Below are 21,024 nucleotides of genomic sequence, written 5' to 3'. Positions count from 1 at the left end.
TAACATTGACGCCCCGTAGCGTCGCTGGATGACATTTTCGGACAACTGTTCCTATCCTTAATTTGTTCTTCACTACACCCTCTGCAATGTCTTGAAACTTGTCGGTATCGGTTTCACAGAACTGAAAACCAAGAAGTGCTCATAGCTCTTAAGGTATGCGCTTTAGAGCCCATGTTTACTAGACTTTTTTGCGCTGAATGATCATTCCTGTATATATTCCCGAATATTGCATACACTGATGAGCCAAAACATTATGATCATATGAAATTTCTTGGCAGATTAAAACTGTGTGCCCGACCGAGACTCGAACTCGGGACCTTTGCCTTTCGCGGGCAAGTGCTCTACCATCTGAGCTACCGAAGCACGACTCACGTCCGGTACTCACAGCTTTACTTCTGCCAGTATCTCGTCTCCTACACAGTTTTAATCTGCCAGGAAGTTTCATATCAGCGCACACTCCGCTGCAGAGTGAAAATCTCATTCGGGAACATCCCCCAGGCTGTGGCTAAGCCATGTCTCCGCTATATCCTTTCTTTCAGGAGTACTAATTCTGCAAGGTTCGCAGAAGAGCTTCTGTAAAGTTTGGAAGGTAGGAGACGAGATACTGGCAGAAGTAAAGCTGTGAGTACCGGACGTGAGTCGTGCTTCGGTAGCTCAGATGGTAGAGCACTTGCCCGCGAAAGGCAAAAGTCCCGAGTTCGAGTCTCGGTCGGGCACACAGTTTTAATCTGCCAGGAAGTTTCATATCGGCGCACACTCCGCTGCAGAGTGAAAATCTCATTCTGGGTTATGATCATATGCTTAATATCTTGCTTGTCCGTCTTTGGAACGAAATACATCACTGATTCTGCGTGTCAGTGTTCCGACAGTTTGTTGATAGGTTTGCGGAGATATGTGACATTAGATGTCTTGGCCGGGTCAAGTAATTCGTGTAAACAACGGGCTGCTGATTTACGTACGAGGTGATGGCGCCCAATGGCGACCCAGATGGGTTCCATAGGACTTACGTCAGGCGAATTTGTTCGGCGAGACATGATCTTGAGTTCATTATAATGCTCCTCAAACAACTGTTGCATGGTTCTGGCTCCGAGACACGGATAATTATACTGCCGTCGGTGAAGACATGAAGCGTGAAGGAAAGCCGGTGGTTCGCGGCTGCCAGCGTGTCTTCTATTCCTGCCATAGGTCCATGCAGGCGCGGGATAATGTCTTCCAAAACACAGTACTGCTCCCACGGGCCTGCGTTCGTAGTGCGCCGCACGTTTCGAGCCGCCGTTCACCTCGATGACGTCGTTTGTGAAGACGACGATCGACCTAGTGTAGCAAAAATGTGATTGACTCGAAGAGCTGACAATTTTTCATTGTCGGTCGAATCTCGATTGTCCCGTGCCCACTGCAATCGTAACTGACGATGGCGTCGGGTCAACAGGAGTGGTCTGCTGCGGATCTCCATGTTCAATAATGTCCGATGAAAGTTATGCTGCGAAACAATTGTGCTTGCACCAGTATCGTTTTCTTTTGGCAGATGTGCTACAGATCACCATCTATCACTTTACAGAGTACAAAAACTCCGAATCCCACACTCTGTCAAGAGTCATGGACGTCGAACCATTTAGCTCATAGTCGTAATTTCACTGTCCTTCTACCTCTTTTGGTTCAAATGGCTCTGAGCAGTATGGGACTTAACATCTGAGGTCATCAGTCCCCTAGAACTTAGAACTACTTAAACCTAACTAAGCTAAGGACATCACACACATCCATGGCCGAGGCAGGATTCGAACCTGCAACCGTAGCAGTCGCGCGGTTCCGGACTGAAGCGCCTAGAACCGCTCGGCCACCGCGGCCGGCCTTCTACCTCTTTTCATAGATGCTCACGACGGTAGCGCGTGAACATTCGACCAGCTTCGCCGTTTTCGAGATACTCGTTCACAGGCTCTGCGTAATAATAATCTGCGCTCTTTCAGAGTTGCTTATCTCAATGGATTTCCAAATTTGCAGCCCATGTCTTCGCTAGGTGTGTCCTCTGCTTACATACTTTTGTTACTGCGTGCGTTCCCACAACGTCACCTGGCAGCATTCAAAGTCGTGGTGGGCAGTGTTCAAAAATGTTCAAATGCGTGTGAAATCTGATGGGACTTAACTGCTAACGTCATCAGTCCCTAAGCTTACACACTACTTAACCTAAATTACACACACCCATGCCCGACGGAGGACACGAACCTCCGCCGGGACCAGCCGCACAGTGGTGGGCAGTGGTTATAATGTTTTGGCTTATCAGTGTACACATACAGGGTACCCCAGGAGGAGTAGTCATTATTTAGGGATATAATAGGAACGAAGCAAAAAAACTGCAGTAAACACGGGCTGCAAAATGCATGCCTTAAGAGCTATTAGCACTTCTTGATCGTCAATACCGTGAAATAAATCCCTTTTGCTAGCATCTCTTTGCCTCCCATATTTTGAGAGGTGTTACTATGGACCAAAGAAAATACATCGCTAGTAAACATGAGCTCTAAAGTGCATATTGTAAGAGCTAAGAGTACGGTACTTGTTTAGTTGCGTTATTGTGAAACATCTCTTCTATTGAACAAGTGCTTACCTAAACTAGTATTCATAGCTCTTAAAGTTGGTTTGAATGATTTTTCTTGTGTCCCTGAGTATTTACCATTCCTTATGGGACACCATACATACAGGGTGTATCATCTAAAGCTTGCACCGCAAATATTTCGATAATGGAAGGCGTCACCGATATGCGGATTTTACAGATTGGACTGGTAGACAGGGGCTCGTTTATTCAAATGGCTCAAATGGCTCTGAGCACTATGGGACTTAACATCTATGGTCATCAGTCCCATAGAACTTAGAACTACTTAAACCTAACTAACCTAAGGACATCACAAACATCCATGCCCGAGGCAGGATTCGAACCTGCGACCGTAGCAGTCGCGCGGTTGTTCGTTTATTCAGCCCATACATAGAATGTTATGAGTTTCAAATGTGTATTTGTTTTAAAAAAGGTATAAATATTTCAATGGAACAATGCCTGTTGACAGTACCACGTGTTTGTTGCAGGAGTCTAGCGCAAATAGCTTGCGAGACGTCGTTGTTAGAATATTGTAAAAACCGACGGTTGTTTGTTCCATGTCTTATCACAAACGAATACGCATTTCACGTGAGCGTGTATGTGCAGCCCTACACAGATGTTAATAAGCGCTGGCCGAAGTGGCCGAGCGGTTCTAGGCGCTACAGTCTGGAACCGCGCTACCGCTACGGTCGCAGGTTCGAATCCTGCCTCGGGCATGGATGTGTGTGCCGTCCTTAGGTTAGTTAGGTTTAAGTAGTTCTAAGTTCTAGGGGACTGATGACCACAGCAGTTAAGTCCCATAGTGCTGAGAGCCATTTGAACCATTTGTTAATAAGCCACCGGATGTGTCGCGTTCTTAAATGGGCCATTTCCTGGGACAAACGAAAGACAAACATTGGTGAATGCAGTAACTGTGTGGTGTCTGACATGTAAAGAACCAGTGTACCCTCATAGCTCGTGCTGAAAATGACCACCATCAGTGTCAATGCGAGCTTGCAGTCTGCCATGCAACGATTGCTCCACACACTGTAACATTTCAGTGGAATTTAGAGTACAGGCGGCAGTAATACGCAGTTTCATATCATCTGTAGTTGTCTGAAGAGGTTGACGGCTATTGGGATATCTTCAGTGCACGAACATACGGCATCCTTGCTAAGTTCATCATAAACCATGAGCATGTCTGCTTTTTTCTCATTGGGAAATACCATCTTCCAAGCACGTCCTACTATGTACGCTATCACACAGCAAGGGACAGGTCCGCCACCAAGTACACACAACACAATGTAAACAACCATAACATCATCGCCTAGCACCTAAGCAATAGGATGGAACAAACAGCTGTCGGTGTTTACAGTGTCCACAATACGATAATTCGTAAACTACTTGCACTAGCTTCCTGCAACCAACGCCATTGACATTTTCACTTTTACGATTTTGCTGTCAGTAGGCATTGTCCCATTTAAAAATTGTAACTGTTGTAAAAATCTGCACTTTCGCCAACGTCTCAGTGTTTTCCTCGTGAGAGTCGTCAGGTGCATTTCCCCATTCATTCGGCAAATACTTGAAATTTAGTTTTCTTGATGTATAGCTGGAGTCAGCCCAAACAAACTGCTCATCATGTCTTTCATGAAACTCCCAGGGTCGGTGGAAAGTGTCAGTTTTTCCCATTACACTCAAAATGATTTTTGAAGCGAACTTTTACGTGACCATACGTTAGAGCGGTCACAAATTAGTCTAGTGTGATATTTTTTTATCGATATATATTAACAGGGATAGTAAAACACGCAGAATAACCCGTAACCGAGCGGCGACAGCACGATCCTGGCCCACACTTAGTGCTACCGCCACGGTACAGCGCTTTGCGTGGCTAGCGTTGCTGCCTCTGGTCCACGGGGTCCCGGGTTCGATTCCCGGCCGAGTTGGGGATTTTCTCTGCCCGGGGACTGGGTGTTTGTGTTGTCCTCATCATTTCATCATCATCATCATTTGTGACAGTGGCTAGATTGGGTTGTGAAAAAAAAGGGACTGTGTAAAAATTGGGACTTCGTACGGGCGTTGATGAACGCGCAGCTGAGCGCCCCACAAACCAAACAACATCATCATCATCATCAACACCGCTTTGCTCATTCACTCCTAGAGTACTGGTTATTATTCATGATTTACTGTCCCTCGTACTACATATCTATATAACAAATATGGCACTAGACTAAGATGGGACTGTTATATCGAATCGGCACGTAAAATTCTGCCATGAAAATAATTTCTTCTGCAATGGGGAACAACCCGACGTTTCCCATCGACACTGGGTGCCGCACGAAATATTTTATGAGCAGTATTTGTTTGGACTGACTCCAGCTACACATTGCAATATACGACATTGCAAGCATCTGCCGAAACACCAAAGAAAGTAAGACTGATGACTCTTAGGAGGAACTAATTATCTTAAAATTTACAATACATGTGTAATTTCCAGTCATGCATATTACTATACTTCTCCTGTGAGTAGATGTAATTTGTTCATACTTACACTACTGGAGATTAAAATTGCTACACCAAGAAGAAATGCAGATGATAAACGGGTATTCATTGGACAAATATATTATACTAGAACTGACATGTAATTACATTTTCATGCAATTTGGGTGCGTAGATCCTGAGAAATCAGTACCCAGAACAACCACCTCTGGCCATAATAACGGCCTTGATACGCCTGGGCATTGAGTCAAATACAGCTTGGATGGCGTGTACAGGTACAGCTGCCCATGCAGCTTCAACACGATACCACAGTTCATCAAGAGTAGCGACTGGCGTACTGTGACGAGCCAGTTGCTCGGCCACCATTGACCAGACGTTTTCAGTTGGTGAAAGATATGGAGAATGTGCTGGCTAGGGCAGCAGTCGAACATTTCCTGTATCCAGAAAGACCCGTACAGGACCTGCAAAAAGCGGTCGTGCATTATCCTGCTGAAATGTAGGGTTTTGCAGGGATCGAATGAAAGGTAGAGCCACGGGTCGTAAAACATCTGAAATGTAACGTCCACTGTTCAAAGTGCCGTCAATGCGAACAAGAGGTGACCGAGACCTGTAACCAATGGAACCCCATACCATCACGCCGGGTGATATGCCAGTATGGCGATGACGAATACACGCTCCCAATGTCAGTTCACCGCGATGTCGCCAAACGCGGATGCGACCATCATGATGCTGCAAACAGAACCTGGCTTCATCCGAGAAAATGACGTTTTGCCATTGGTGCACCCATGTCGTCCTTGAGTACGCCATCGCAGGCGCTCCTGTCTGTGATGCAGCGTCAAAGGTAACCGCAGCCATTGTCTCCGAGCTGATAGTCGATGCTGCTGCAAACGTCGTTCAACTGTTCGTGCACATGGTTGTTGTCTTGGAAACGTCCCCATCTGTTGACTCAGGGATCGAGACGTGGCTGCACGATCTGTTACAGCCATGCGGATAAGATGCCCGTCATCTCGGCTGCTAGTGATACGAGGCCGTTGGGATCCAGCACGGCGTTCCGTATTACCCTCCTGAACCCACCGATTCCATATTCTGCTAACAGTCATTGTATCTTGACCAACGCGAACAGCAATGTTGTGATACGATAAACCGCAATCGCGATGGGTTACAATCCGACCTTTATCAAAGTCGGAAACGTGATGGTGCGCATTTCTCCTCGTTTCACGAGGCATCAGAACAACGTTTCACCAGGCAACGCCGGTCAACTGCGGTTTGTGTATGAGCATGTTGTAAGTGTCACCACCGGCGGCAACCTTGTGTGAATACTCTGAAAAGCTAATCAGTTGCATATCACAGCATCTTCTTTCTGTCGGTTAAATTTCGCGTCTGTAGCACATCATCTTCGTGGTGTAGCAATTTTAAAGGCCAGTAGTGTACATAAATAAACTGACGGAAAAAAATTGCAGCATCAAGAAGGCGCTTCCTGACATAAACGAAAGTTGTTGGCAATGTTTCTACATCTGAAAGCTGATGTCTATTGAAATTTTGCACTAGTCGCATAAAAGTGACGGTAGTAAGGCCATTATGAAGATGTAGACCAGATTCGCTTTTAATACAAGCATTAACGTTCGTGAGCGTTAGTTATCTTTGGAATTGGTCATGATGGTACGCATTTCTGCTCGTTTCACGAGGCATCAGAACAACGTTTCACCAGGCAACGCCGGTCAACTGCGGTTTGTGTATGAGAAATCGGTTGGAAACTTTCCTCATGTGAGCACGTTGTAGGTGTCGCCACCGGCGGCAACCTTGTGTGAGTACTCTGAAAAGCTAATCAGTTGCATATCACAGCATCTTCTTTCTGTCGGTTAAATTTCGCGTCTGTAGCACGTCATCTTCGTGGTGTAGCAATTTTAATGGCCAGTAGTGTACATAAATAAACTGACGGAAAAAAATCGCAGCATCAAGAAGGCGCTGTCTGACATAAACGAAAGTTGTTGGCAATGTTTCTAGATCCGAAAGCTGATGTCTATTGAAATTTTGCACTAGTTGCATGAAAGTGACGGTAGTAAGGCCATTATGAAGATGTAGACCAGATTCGCTTTTAATACAAGCAGTAACGGTCGTGAGCGTTAGTTATCTTTGGAATTGGACGTGGTGAGTTGATGTTAGTCAAGAATGGCTTTAAAGCGACACTCTGCGGAGCATGTTGGATTACAACAGCGGCATATGGACGAGCGTTGTCCTGTTGGCAAACATTCGCTGGAATGCTCTTATGAATGAGTGCACAACAGGTCGAATCACCAAACTGATGTACAGATTTGCAGCCAGATTACGTGGGATAACGACGAGAGTGCTCCTGCTATTATGCGGAATTTCAGCCCAAACCATAGCTCCACATGTAGGTCCAGTGCATCTAGCACGCAGACAAGTTAGTTGCAGGTCCTCAACTGACCTCCTCCTAACCAACACACGGCCACCGGCGACATCGAGGCAGCACCAGCTCTCATCAGAAAACACAACAGACTTCCATCCTGCCCTCCAATGAGCTCTCGCTTGACACCATTGAAGTCGAAACTGGCGGTGGTTTGGGGTCACTGGAATGCGTGCTACAGGGCGTCTGGCTCGGAGCTATCCATAAGTAACCGATTTGTAACAGTTCGTTATGTCACTGTGGTGCCAACTGCTGCTCAAATTGCTGCTGCAGATGCAGTACGATGCGCCAGAGGCATATGCCGAACACGATGGTCTTCTTTCTCTGTAGTGCCACGTGGCCGTCGGGAGCCAGGTCTTCTTACGACCGTACATTCTCGTGCCCATCGCTGTCAGCAATCGTGCACAGTGACGACATTCCTGCCAAGTCTTTCTGCAAGATTGTAGATGGAACATCCAGCTTTTCGCAGCCCCATTACAAGATCTCATTCAAACTCAATGAGACACTGATAATGGCGTCTTTGTCGCCTTAAAGACTTTTTTGACTAACATCAACCTACCACGGTCAATCTCAAAGATAACTAACGTCCACAACCGCTACAACGCCTTAAAGCATACCTGATTTGCATCCTCATAGTGCCGATACTAGCACCCCTCCTATGCAACTGCTGCGAAACAGAATTGATATCACCTTTCATATGCTGAAATAGGCTCCTTCTTGGTGTTACAATTTTTTTCCGTCAGTGTCCGAAAATTGTTCGTTTTCGAGTAACTGATTAAAGCTGACGTTCAACGGCTTTCTGGGTACTACCAAACCATTTCACTTACCAATGAACCCGTTTGACTCATTGTACCGTAAGTGGCGTTGTGTTAACTTGTTTGCATTCGTCATTCGTCTTTCTTCAACGTGGTCATTCTTTACATTTATACAGGGTGGTCCATTGATCGTAACCGGCCAAGTATCTCACGAAATAAGCGTCAAACGAAAAAACTACAAAGCACGAAACTCGTCTAGCTTGAAGGGAGAAACCAGACTGCGCTATGGTTGGCCCGCAAGATGACGCTGCCATAAGTCAAACGGGTATCGACTGCGTTTTTCAAAATAGGAACCCCCATTTTTATTACATATTCGTGTAGTACGTAAAGAAATGTGTAATAAAATGAATATGTAATAAGAATGGGGGTTCCGATTTAAAAAAAAACGCAGTTGATATCCGTTTGACCTATGGCAGCGCCATCTAGCGGGTCAACCATAGCGCCATCTGGTTTACACCTTCAAGCTAGACGAGTTTCGTTCTTTGTAGTTTTTTCGTTTGATGCTTATTTCGTGAGATATTTGGCCCGGGCACTAGCAATGGACCATCCTGTATACTACAGGTAGTGAGTTAACTGAAAGTGCTTCGTTCAAACATGGCAGGATATTCATTTCGTGAGCAGGTACACATGATTTTTATGTGCGCCAATGGTAATGGGCAGGAGGCTGCGTGGGTGTATCAGATAATGTTTTTCGGCCGAAGACAGCGCAGTCATTCAATTTTTGGTGCTGTGTATCGTCACGTTGCCGCGACAGGATGTGTTGCACCAATGACTATTGGCCAAGAAAAACCAAGTGGTGATCGTGCGCCTGGCCGGGAAAAGCTCATTCTACGTACCGCCAAAGAAGTGCCAACTATCACAGCAAGTCAGTTGTGGCATGTGGTACATCTCCAAGTTCAGCATGGAGGTTACTTCACGAGCAACTCATGTATTCGATTTTAAATTTTTAAATGAACACACCGCTATTTGACTGTATTGTTGTTTATTTAATTACGACCCAGGTATCGGCCTTTTATTCCATTTTTAAATGATTTAGTTTATGTCATTAATATATTATGCAGGACATAAATCTCAAAATAGGCCACAAAATTAAGAAAAATATTCGCTCTAGCATGTTATCTTCAACGCGTTCAGGGCCTTGTACGTGCCAATCACCCACTCCTGGAGAATTTTTGCTGATTGTTTGTTGCACAGCTGCCAATCCGTTGTTTGTGTCTCCAGTTTTGTTTAGATACGAGGCAACATTTGGAGAGATGGAACAACAAATTTCCGCAACCAACACATATGGGCCGACCGCAGTCCTCATACTGCAGTACAGGCAAGACTTCGGCATCACTTTAAGATAGATGTGCGGGCTGGAGTTGTAGGTGACTGCCTGGTAGGTCGATACATTCTCCCAGCACGTCTTACAGGTGCTGGCTACAGAGACTTAATTCGGAACACTTTCAATGACCTATTACGAAACGTGCCCCTGAAAATAAGAAGAAACTTATGATTTATGTAAGATGGAGCTCCAGTACATTTCAGTCTGTGCTCTAGATCCACTGGTTGGTGTTTATCATGACAGATAAGTAGGTAGAGGAGGACTAATTCCATTGCCTGCACTTTCCCCCGACCTCAGCTCTGTGGATTATTATCTCTGGGGGGGGGGGGGGGGGGCACCTTAAACAATTAGTCTACGCAGCAGACAAGTTGGATGCAGAAACTCTTCATTGACATGTCGTGAGGGCCTCTGCAATCATTCAAAACAGTCGTGGAATATTTGCAAGGTACGACAGTCCATGATTCAACGAATGCACGCATGTTTAGAAGTAACAGGAGGACATTTTGAGCATTCATTACGATTTTATACAGTGTGTTGAAGAGCTCCAATCACACGTTTTGCCAGCTTTCATTTATAACTCGAAAACGAAGGATTTTTCCGAATAATATGTTTATATGAACTTATTTCAAGTTTTGGTGTAATTAACCTGTCACCAAGTTTGTAAAAGTATTTTTGAAACACACTGTTTATTTTCCTTAATGAGTCGCGTGTCTACTCGCTCAATCTGGTGATGGGCAGTGGCCATAGTGTTTTGTCTCATAAGTGTACAGCACCTCTGGCTAGTTTTACCGTTAGAGGAGGCAACGCTCGCTACAATCTTCCGCCGCCACCTGCTAAATCCACAAGAGTAAGCTGAGGGAGGCGTCGACATGCAACACAGTAATCCTGCATTTCCTCCAGCAACTCACTGACGTAACACCGTTTTTACAGTAGCGGAAATCACTGTAAAGACATGGATATTTGCAGAATGTATATGCGATAGTAAGAAATCCAGTATACCGACAAGTGGAGTCAAATAGTATCGCATTTGAAGTCAGTAGTACAGTACAAGACATCAACGATTCAGGTGGTAGAGGGTAGATCTCCATATAAAGGCCGGCCGAAGCGGCCGTGCGGTTCTAGGCGCTGCAGTCTGGAGCCGCGAGACCGCTGCGGTCGCAGGTTCGAATCCTGCCTCGGGCATGGATGTGTGTGATGTCCTTAGGTTAGTTAGGTTTAACTAGTTCTAAGTTCTAGGGGACTAATGACCTCAGAAGTTGAGTCCCATAGTGTCAGAGCCATTTGAACCATTTTGAACCATATAAAGACAGTCGACTCTGTGCGGTTTTCGTGTATGTGCGCCTGCCTTTACTACAGATATGAAACAGACACCATTAGTGGCAGTGAACGTTTTGTGCATAAACCACGATTGCGACAATGCAACGATGGAAACAGTTATCATGCGATGAAAAAGCAAAAAATCGGTACATGTAAACAAATGGGACTCTAATCGTCAAATTGCCAAGTAGATGAACTGTTCATGTACAGTGATGGATAATTTCGTTAGACTGGGCACACGATATAAACAGAACAGAAAATAAGTGCAAAGTAGAAAACTGTCTGAGGCATAGAAAAGGTTACTTTTGCGCAAAACAAGGGTCACAAATCATTATTATTTTCAAATAGTTGCCAGTAATTGCCGGACGTATACGGCAAATTTTGTCACATGAGAGACACCTTACACTGAAGAAACGACTGCAGAAGCTCGCGTTAACACTGAAACATAAACAGGCTAGACTGGAATTTCATGGAAAACATATGTCGTAGACTCCAGAATGGGACAAAGTGATCTTCAATGATGAGAAGAAGGTTAATTTAGATGGGCAGAATGGATTTCAATATTTTTGACGTGATCTGAGAATAGAGCAGCAGATAAGAATGAGGTGAAATTTTGGTGGTTGAAGTGGTACGAGTAATTGCCGGACGTATACGGCAACTTTTGTCACATGAGAAACACCTTACACTGAAGAAACGACTGCAGAAGCTCGCGTTAACACTGAAACATAAACAGGCTAGACTGGAATTTCGTGGAAAACATATGTCGTAGACTCCAGAATGGGACAAAGTGATCTTCAATGATGAGAAGAAGGTTAATTTAGATGGGCAGAATGGATTTCAATATTTTTGACGTGATCTGAGAATAGAGCAGCAGATAAGAATGATGAGAAATTTTGGTGGTTGAAGTGTAATGATCTAGGCCGCGTTCTTCGACTGAACACTAGACTGAACTATAACGTGTACACTGAGGTACTAGAAACAGAACTTATTAGAATGTATGAGGACTTAAGGGACGAAAGAGTAATATTTCAACAAGGTAATGCATCTAATTATGGTTCTGCTACAACCAAAAACTGGTTTGAAGATAAGGATATAGATGTCTTTCTCTGGGCTGTAGGCAGATCGAATTTGGATCTCGTGGAAAACATTTGTGGAATACTCTCAAGGCGTGTTTATCGCAATGGAAGGCAACCTGAGGCCGTATGTGAGTTGAAAAGAGCAATACGAGAAGAGTGGGCAACAATTTCACTGGAAAAATTGCAGACCCTTACAACGCCGAAGAGAATTTGTGATGCAATTAGGAACAACGGCGGTTGGACAAAGAACTAGCAACGCAATAACACAAGAGGACAGTGAGTGCCTTTATACGAATTTCCATCCAGGAAATGCAAGCGCCTTATTTCGTTACTCGTGTTGTGAAGGAAACAATGTAATTCCGTCATGACTGTTTATGTTTTGCATAGTTAATTCGATGTACATATGCTTCAGACGTTGTACTATTACTTTGGTGGAACCTTCCTTTATAATGATTTCCACCACTGTAGAGGTACCTGGCTTGCCAGAGGACGTCCAGTTGGCGAATTAGTCGTACTCGACGATTCTACAGAGAACCTCCTCATTTCTTGAACGTCCTTTTGTTGCACTGTCCCTTAAACGCTTCGATTCTTCTCTTTCCCTGTTGCTCAACAGTCCATGATTCGCTTCCTGAAGTAAAACGTTATTGTTGTGTTAAACGTGTGGTCTCGAGCAATTCGGTTTGTTGTTGTTGTTGCAGTCAGGGGGAGCAGTGGTACGAGTTCAGGAGGAGAGTCAACCAGCCCATGATGCAGCCGCGTTCCAGCAAGCTGTACGTTCCCTCCATCGACCAGGTCACTCTCGACTTCACCGACAGGTGAGGGCAGTGACACGAGTCCTAGAAACAGAGCAACAGTACTGTATTGGTCTAGATGTTCATTATCTGTTTTCTTCATTCTTTCAGAATGCTGACCATCAGAGACGAGAATATGAAGATGCCTGGAGACTTCACGAATGAACTGAACAAGTGGGCGCTAGAATGTGAGTGACAATTATGTACCCTCGTTCCTAAGTGTAGCTATTTGGGTCTGTAAGAAAGCGAAAGTAAGTTACGTAGCGATACTGAGGCCAGACCCTACTGGCAAGAGCTGATTAGGGACAAGGATAGATGCACGGTCATGCTTCGAACAATTTATTTAAAAAAAAAAGAAAACAAAAAAATTATTGTCTTGTTGGAATGCAACAACCGTTGTAGAATTTACCGTATTGCATTAACAATGCATCTTATTATCACGAATTCATCAGAATTAAATTTTAAAAGGACCTCTTAATTTTTTTTTTTTTTGAAAAAACGAGGTAAGGCAGCCATATAAATTTATAATCAAGATATTTATACTGACAAAGGCCTTTTAAACTGAAGCCTTGTAACCACATTAGCATCTAGTCTGCAGTAGCTGCGTCCTCCTGAAATTACTCCAGATTCGCTTAGGGAGCTGGGAGCTGAACACGTTGGCATTATTACTTATGGTTATCTACACCAACAAGGAACTAGCTCCGTGGACATGCCACAGAAATGCTCGAACAAGATTATTTTTTTTTATTTAAGTGCAGAATGTTCCATGAAACACAAGTACTTTAGGAACAATTGAAATGATTGGTTTATAAACTGCTTCAAAACAGTCTCATAGCAAATTCTACAAATATCATATCCTAGTTGTTGCTCATTATTGCCAGAGCACATCTACATCCATACTCCGCAAGCCACCTGACGGTGTGTGGCGGAGGGTACCTTGAGTAGCTCTATCGGTTCTCCCTTCTGTTCCAGTCTCGTGTTGTTCGTGGAAAGAAGGATTGTCGGTATGCCTCTGTGTGGGCTCTAATCTCTCTGATTTTATTCTCATGGTCTCTTCGCGAGATATACGTAGGAGGGAGCAATATACTGCTTGACTCCTCGGTGAAGGTATGTTCTCGAAACTTCAACAAAAGCCCGTGCCGAACTACTGAGCGTCTCTCTTGCAGAGTTTTCCACTGGAGTTTATCTATCTCCGTAACGCTTTCGCGATTACTAAATGATCCTGTAACGAAGCGCGCTGCTCTCCGTTGGATCTTCTCTATCTCTTCTATCAACCCAATCTGGTACTGATCCCACACTGCTGAGCAGTATTCAAGCAGTGGGCGAACAAGCGTACTGTAAACTACTTCCTTTGTTCTCGGATTGCATTTCCTTAGGATTCTTCCAATGGATCTCAGTGTGGCATCTGCTTTACCGACGATCAACTTTATATGATCATTCCATTTTAAATCACTCCTAATGCGTACTCCCAGATAATTTGTGGAATAAACTGCTTCCAGTTGCTGACCTGCTATATTGTAGCTAAATGGTAAGGGATTTTTTTCTATGTACTCGCAGCACATTACATTTGTCTACATTGAGATTCAATTGCCATTCCCTGCACCTTGCGTCAATTCGCTGCAGATCCTCCTGCATTTCAGTACAATTTTCCATTGTTACAACCTCTCGATATACCACAGCATCATCCGAAAAAAGCCTCAGTGAACTTCCGATGTCATCCACAAGGTCATTTAGGTATATTGTGAATAGCAACTGTCCTACGACACTCCCCTGCGGCACACCTGAAATCACTGTTACTTCGGAAGACTTCTCTCCGTTCAGAATGACATGCTGCGTTCTGTTATCTAGGAACTCTTGAATCCAATCACACAATTGGTCTGATAGTCCATATGCTCTTACTTTGTTCATTAAACGACTGTGGGGAACTGTATCGAACGCCTTGCGGAAGTCAAGAAACAGGGCATCTACCTGGGAACTCGTCTCTATGACCCGTGCCTATGGTCATGAAGCAATCACATTAAAAATGATTGTGATTCTAGTCTAACAAGGCGGCATCTTTGTAGGGAGAATCCACATCCAACTGTTCTACACACACCCATTAAATGATACCAGTGCTTAACTTACAGAACGTACCATGAATATAAGGAGTCACGGTGGGTCCACTTGTAACCTGAGTCTGTAACGAACCGGCCGCGTCCACCACACGACACTGGACACACCACGTATTCTGATAAGCCAAAACATTATGACCACTGCCCACCGCGATGTTGGATACCGCCTGGTGGCGTTGCGGGCATGTGACGCGGTAACAAAAGCCTGCGAGCGGAACAGACACGGATTGGGGTTCACCTACCGAAGATGTGGGCTGCAGATGGGGAAATCCATTAAATTAAACGCCTTTGAGAAAGGGAAGATACTATTACGCAGAACCTGTGATCGAGTATCTCGAAAACAGCGAAGCTTGTCGAATGTTTACGTGTTACTGTCGTGAACATCTACGGAAAGAGGCTCTGAGCACTATGGGACTCAACTGCTGTGGTCATCAGTCCCCTAGAACTTAGAACTACTTAAACCTAACTAACCTAAGGACATCACACACATCCATGCCCGAGGCAGGATTCGAACCTGCGACCGTAGCAGTCGCACGGTTCCGTCTACGGAAAGAGGTAGAAGGACAGCGAAAGTACCACTAGGCGCTAAATGGTTGGGCGTCCACGACTCTTCACAGAGTGTGGGGTTCGGAGGCTTGTCTGCTCTGTACTGTAGGACAGATGGTGAGCCGTGGCGTCTCTGCCGAAAGAGCACAATGCTGGTGCACGCACGAGTGTTTTGGAGCACGCCGTTCATCGTACATTGTTGAACGTTGGAGCTCTACAGCAGACCACCCCTACGTTTCCACGTGTTGACACAATGGCATCGTCAATTACGATTGCAGTGGGCACTGGACATCGGAATTCGACCGTCGATCAATGGAAACGTGTTGGCTTCTCGGGTGAATCAAATTTTTGCTAAACTAGATCGATAGTCGTCACCTCAAACGTCGTCATCGAGGTGAACGGCGGCTTGAAACGTGCTGCGCAACACGGACGCAAGTTGGTGGGAGCAGTATGATGCTACGGGAGACATTATTCTACGCTTGCATGGGACCTGTGGTAGTAATCGAAGACACATGCATCCGTTCATACTTGATGTCTACCCCAATGGCGATGTCATGCATCCGTTCATACTTGATGTCTACCCCAATGGCGATGTCATCTTTCATCAGTATAATTGTCCTTGTCTCGGAGCCAGAACCGTGCTACAGTGGTTTGAGAAGCATTATAGTGAACCCAATGTTGATGTTTCGGCGACCAAACTCGCCTGGTGTAAATCCTATAGAACCCGAAACTTTCTGGCAGATTAAAACTGTGTGCCGGACCGAGACTCGAACTCGGGACCTTTGCCTTTCGCGGGCAAGTGCTCTACCAACTGAGCTACCCAAGTACGACTCACGCCCCGTCCTCACAACTCTACTTCTGCCAGTACCTCGCCTCCTACCTTCCAAACTTTACAGAAGCTCTCCTGCGATCCCTGCAGAACTAGCACTCCTGAAAGAAAGGATATTGCGGAGACATGGCTTAGCCACAGCCTGGGGGATGTTTCCAGATTTTCAGATTTTCACTCTGCAGCGGAGAAAAGGCAAAGGTCCCGAGCTCGAGTCTCGGTCCGGCACACAGTTTTAATCTGCCAGAAAGTTTCATATCAGCGCACACTCCGCTGCAGAGTGAAAATCTCATTCTAGCTTATGGAACCCATTTGCTTCGCTATCGGGCGCCATCACCGCTTACTCAAATCAGCGGCCCGTTATTTGCGCGAATTACATGATCTGAGTGTACACATCTAATGCCACGTACCTCCAAAAACCTATCAACCAACTGTCGGATCTCTGATACGCACATCCAGTGATGTATTTCATCCCTGTGACGGACAGACAAGCTATAAACAGATGGTGATAACGTTTTGCCACTTCGATGTATGTTCGGCGGAAACGCCCAAGGCCGCGCTTAACGGCAAACGTGTTTAGCATTCAGCCCGCTACGTGTGGCTATCACGCTGCTTCCGCCATGAAGAACTGACACTCGGCACCGTACAGTCGCTTCTGAAACATAGGTTACTCAAGTAAACAACTGCGCAGTTGCCGCAATCGGGCGCGTACACTGTACCGTCCAACTGCTCAGCAGTAAGTCCTTTTCACTAGCATGAATTTTCATTCTGTGCCATCCAGACACTTCCGAAACACAGACGATTCCTAAACAATTACTCAGTCGAGAGAGAGTCAACCATATCATGAGACTACCCAAAAGAAACTTTCCTCTTTTCTCAGCACCTATTATGGCTTCAGTCAAATGACCCACTCAACATCACCGCCTCAGCGATGCTACTTAATTATGGTGCCAGCCTTCGGCACAATTAGAAGTCGTGTTCTTAAAGGTAATATTCCGGTTAGTGCTTTCCTGTTGCAAACATGAGAAGGGGATGTGACATTCTGTAGCCTATCCCTGATGTTATTCAGTCTGTACAATGAACAAGCGGTAAAAGACACCAAATACAAATTTGAAGAGGGAATAAAATTTCAGGGAGAAGAAATAAAAATTTTGAGGTTTGCCGATGACGTAACGAGTCAGAAGCAGTGAAGGACATGGAAGAGCAGTTGAATGGAATGGATGGTGTCTCGAGAAGAGATTGTAAGATGGACTTCACCAAAAGTAAAAAAGCTTGTAAAACAATAAACTGGTAGCCAAGATCACAGGAATTCTTTTTTTATTCCATAATTCTTTTTAATTCCCTCGATACTAGCTACCAGTTTATTGTTTTACAAGCATCTAGATCGCTTCCACATGAGTACAATGTGCTCACTACAAAATGTAAAAAAGCGTGATGAAATGTAGTCGAATTGAATCAGGTGATTCTGAAGGAATAGGATTACGAAATGTGCCGCCAAAGTAGTAGACGTGTTTTGCTATTTAGACAGCAAAATAACTTACGTTGGCTGAAGAAGAGAGGATATAAAATGAAGTCTGGCTATAGCACGAAAGGTATTTATACAAAAGAGGAATTTGTTAAGATGCAATATAAATTTAAGTTTTCGAAAATCTTTACTGAGTGGTATTTTTCTGTAGTGTAGCCTTGTACGGAAGTGAAACATGGATGGCGAGTGCTTCGTAACAGAAGAGAACAGAAAAATTTTGAAATGTCGGTACTACAGAAGAACGCTCAAGATTGGATGGGTGGAACGAATAACAAATGAGAAGGTACTCAATTGAAATAGGGAAGAAATAAATTAAGTGCCAGTGGCACTGATTTAAATCAATGGGGAAAGTTGAAAATTTGTGCTGGATGGGAATTCGAAACCGTGTTTCCTGCTTACTAGGCCAATGTGCTGACCACTACGCCAGCTGGACGCAATGGTCACTGCACCTGCATGGACTACCCTAGCACGCCTCTCGTCAGGCCCAAATTCTCGACTTATCCACAGACTACCGAAGTAGTGCCCCTTGGTCGTTATCCATTACGTGCGGCATTTCGCTGATTCCCATGAGTGACCATTAGCTATTCTCGTCTTAATTATACATGTGGTGTCTGTTCTTTGGGACATGTCCGAAAGAAACAACTGCCCAGCCGCCGCACTCGAGAGCATCCAGTGTACCGTCGAACGGCCTTGAACTAACTCCTTTTCAGCATTAAAACTTATCATTCTCTACTATCCACACGCTTCCGAACCATTGGTGACTTAAAGACATTTACACAGCCACCGTAGTCATGAGAGAGAGAAGAAAGAACAGACACCACATAAAGAAAAGAAATTCATTTCACAACTTTAAGTGGGGGGTGGGCGGGGGATAGGGGGGGGGGGAAGGGGGAGAGGCGGAAAAATTGTAGAGAGAGACCAAGCGATAAATACGGTGAGTTAAAATGGATTTAGTCTGCAACAGTTACGGAAAGTAAAAGAGGCTTGCAAAGGGTTGAATAGCTTTGAAAGCTGTATCAAGCCAGTCTCGGGACTGATGACCGCAACTGCTTGTGTATGGATATGAGCGCGGTGACATTCAGAACGATCCCTGAGGAGACAACGCATGCAGATAGCATGCCCCCAGTTGTATGAAGCAGCTAGTCCGGCTGGTCTTTCATTGGATATTTGCCGATAATATTTATTCAAAAATAATAAATTATGAAGTTTGTAAGGATTCAGTGGTTCTCAATCTATTCCCATATAGATAGATTTGTAGGTAAGAGACTTCTTGGCTGAGTCATGCAAACGATTTTGCCTTAATGATATTCGTGACTTTTCTGGTGTTGAACGTGTACTAACTGGCCATTCTACTCCGTTCTGAGTCACTATAGGGGCAAACAGCGGCATTTCTCCACTTTACACATACTCTAACCGACCTGCATGGTAAATGCACGTTGAAGTCCAAGGCGCGACAATTTTCCAAATCTTAGTTGATTTCCAAGTATTGTATAAGTGTCCGTTCCCCACACCTCAGCAATTCGACATTAAGTGTGTGTCTCCCATCAATCTCTCCCTCACATCGTGTTTACACATCTTTCTCCAATACTTTCATGTTAAGTGTAGGGAGTTTTACTTCCACAAGCATATCACGTTACAAAAACTTCATGGGTTCGAGTCAAAGAGATGCAAATCTTTCACTCATTCTGTTGTGAGATCACGTGAAGTTATCTTCATCTCCGTTCTCATTTCATCAATATTTCTTCTTTCAGTTTCGTTTTTGACCTATTTGTGTTTTTGTAGTCCATTTGCTCATTCTTCCAACATCTACGACTAGTGTTCTACCTTACGACCTGCGCCTCATATTGTATGTTGTATTTTTATAATCACATGCTTCTTCCTATGTTGAAATCATTCTGAAAACATTGACAGTGAATGACCTTAACCGATTATTAAAAGTAAAGAGGAGTGATGAATAAGTTATGCAACACATTTATTTCTGAAAGTAGCTGGTTTTATTAAGGATTCCATTACACCATATTACTCCCTACTCTTGTGCATAAAAAATGCTATCTTCGTTATAATCTGCATTCAGCGCGACAGCTTTACTCCACCTTGCTGGGTGGGTTTCTATGCCTGCATGGTACCGCCCTACCGGACGACGACGGAGCCAGCGTCTTGCTACATCAGTAACCTCCCCATCATCTTCGTACTGTTTCCCGCGGAGTGCATCCTTCTTTCGGACAAACGGATGGAAATGTGAAGGTACGAGATCCGGGCTGTAGGGTAGATGAGGAAGAACAGGCAAATAAAGTTTCGTGAGCTCTTCTCGGGTGTGCAGCCTTGTGTGAGGCCTTGCATTGGCTTGGAGAAGGAGAAGTTAGTTTACATTTTTGTGCCGACGAACAAGCTGGAGTCGTTTCCTCAATTTCTGGAGGGTAGCACAACACACTTTAGATTTGATAACTGCACCTCTATGGGTGGTATCAAACAGAGTAACCCCTTCAGAATCCCAGAAGGTTGTCGCCGTGCCTTTACCGGCTGAAGGTGCGGCTTTTAACCTTTTCCTCGGAGGAGAGGTGGTGTGGCCCCACTCCATGGATGGCCATTTTGTTTCCGGTTCGAGGTGATGAACCCATGTTTCATCTCCTGTGACGATATTCGACAAAAAATTGTCGCTATGAGCCACGTAACGCGTAAGCATTCTGCACAGACGGTCCTTCAGTGCGCTCTTTTAGTCTTCTCTTAGGCGACGGTGAAGAACTCAGAAGCCACACACGTTTAAGTAAGCCAAGTGGTGGACGAGTGTGTCAGCACTACCAACAGAGACGTCTAGTTGTGCAGCGAGGTGTTTGATTGTGATCCGTCGATCACCTCGAATGAGAGTGTCCGCACGTTCCAACATTGCATGAGTCACTGCTGTGTGTGGCTGGCCATGTTTGCGCGATCTTCTTTGCGATGACGAGAGACGCAACGCCCAACGACTCACCGTGCTTTTGTTCAGTTCCAGGTCTCCGTAAACAACCGCCTATGAATATCTGCGATGCTCTCGTTTTCCGTCAAAAGAAACTCAAAAGAAACTCTCTGCTCGGAACGCACCTCCGTTGCAGACGCCTTTTTGTAGGCTACATAAAGCGCCATTACGAATCGGAACGGGAATATTCCACGATGTCCCGTAACGAATTCCGCATTGTTTGCATTACTTATAGAACGCCCCTCATACTGCTGTA

General features: G+C 44.8%; 1 protein-coding gene across 3 annotated transcripts in view; it reads left to right on the top strand.

Annotated features, from left to right (window-relative positions):
* The window catches only part of LOC126481147 (probable cytochrome P450 301a1, mitochondrial), a 517,008-nt gene that overhangs the window by 437,420 nt on the left and 58,564 nt on the right, over positions 1-21,024 (top strand). For 2 of the 3 annotated variants that reach the window (XM_050104709.1, XM_050104708.1), the window contains 2 exons: positions 12,715-12,831; positions 12,919-12,995. The exons of the other annotated variant lie outside the window; for it this stretch is intronic. In XM_050104709.1, the coding sequence (XP_049960666.1) occupies positions 12,715-12,831; positions 12,919-12,995 (194 nt within the window). The remainder of the gene's footprint in view (positions 1-12,714; positions 12,832-12,918; positions 12,996-21,024) is intronic. 3 annotated transcript variants of the gene reach the window in all.

Source organism: Schistocerca serialis, chromosome 5 (genome assembly GCF_023864345.2).
Source record: "Schistocerca serialis cubense isolate TAMUIC-IGC-003099 chromosome 5, iqSchSeri2.2, whole genome shotgun sequence".
Taxonomy (NCBI): Eukaryota; Metazoa; Arthropoda; class Insecta; order Orthoptera; family Acrididae; genus Schistocerca; species Schistocerca serialis.
This window is presented reverse-complemented; position numbering and strand designations above follow the sequence as displayed.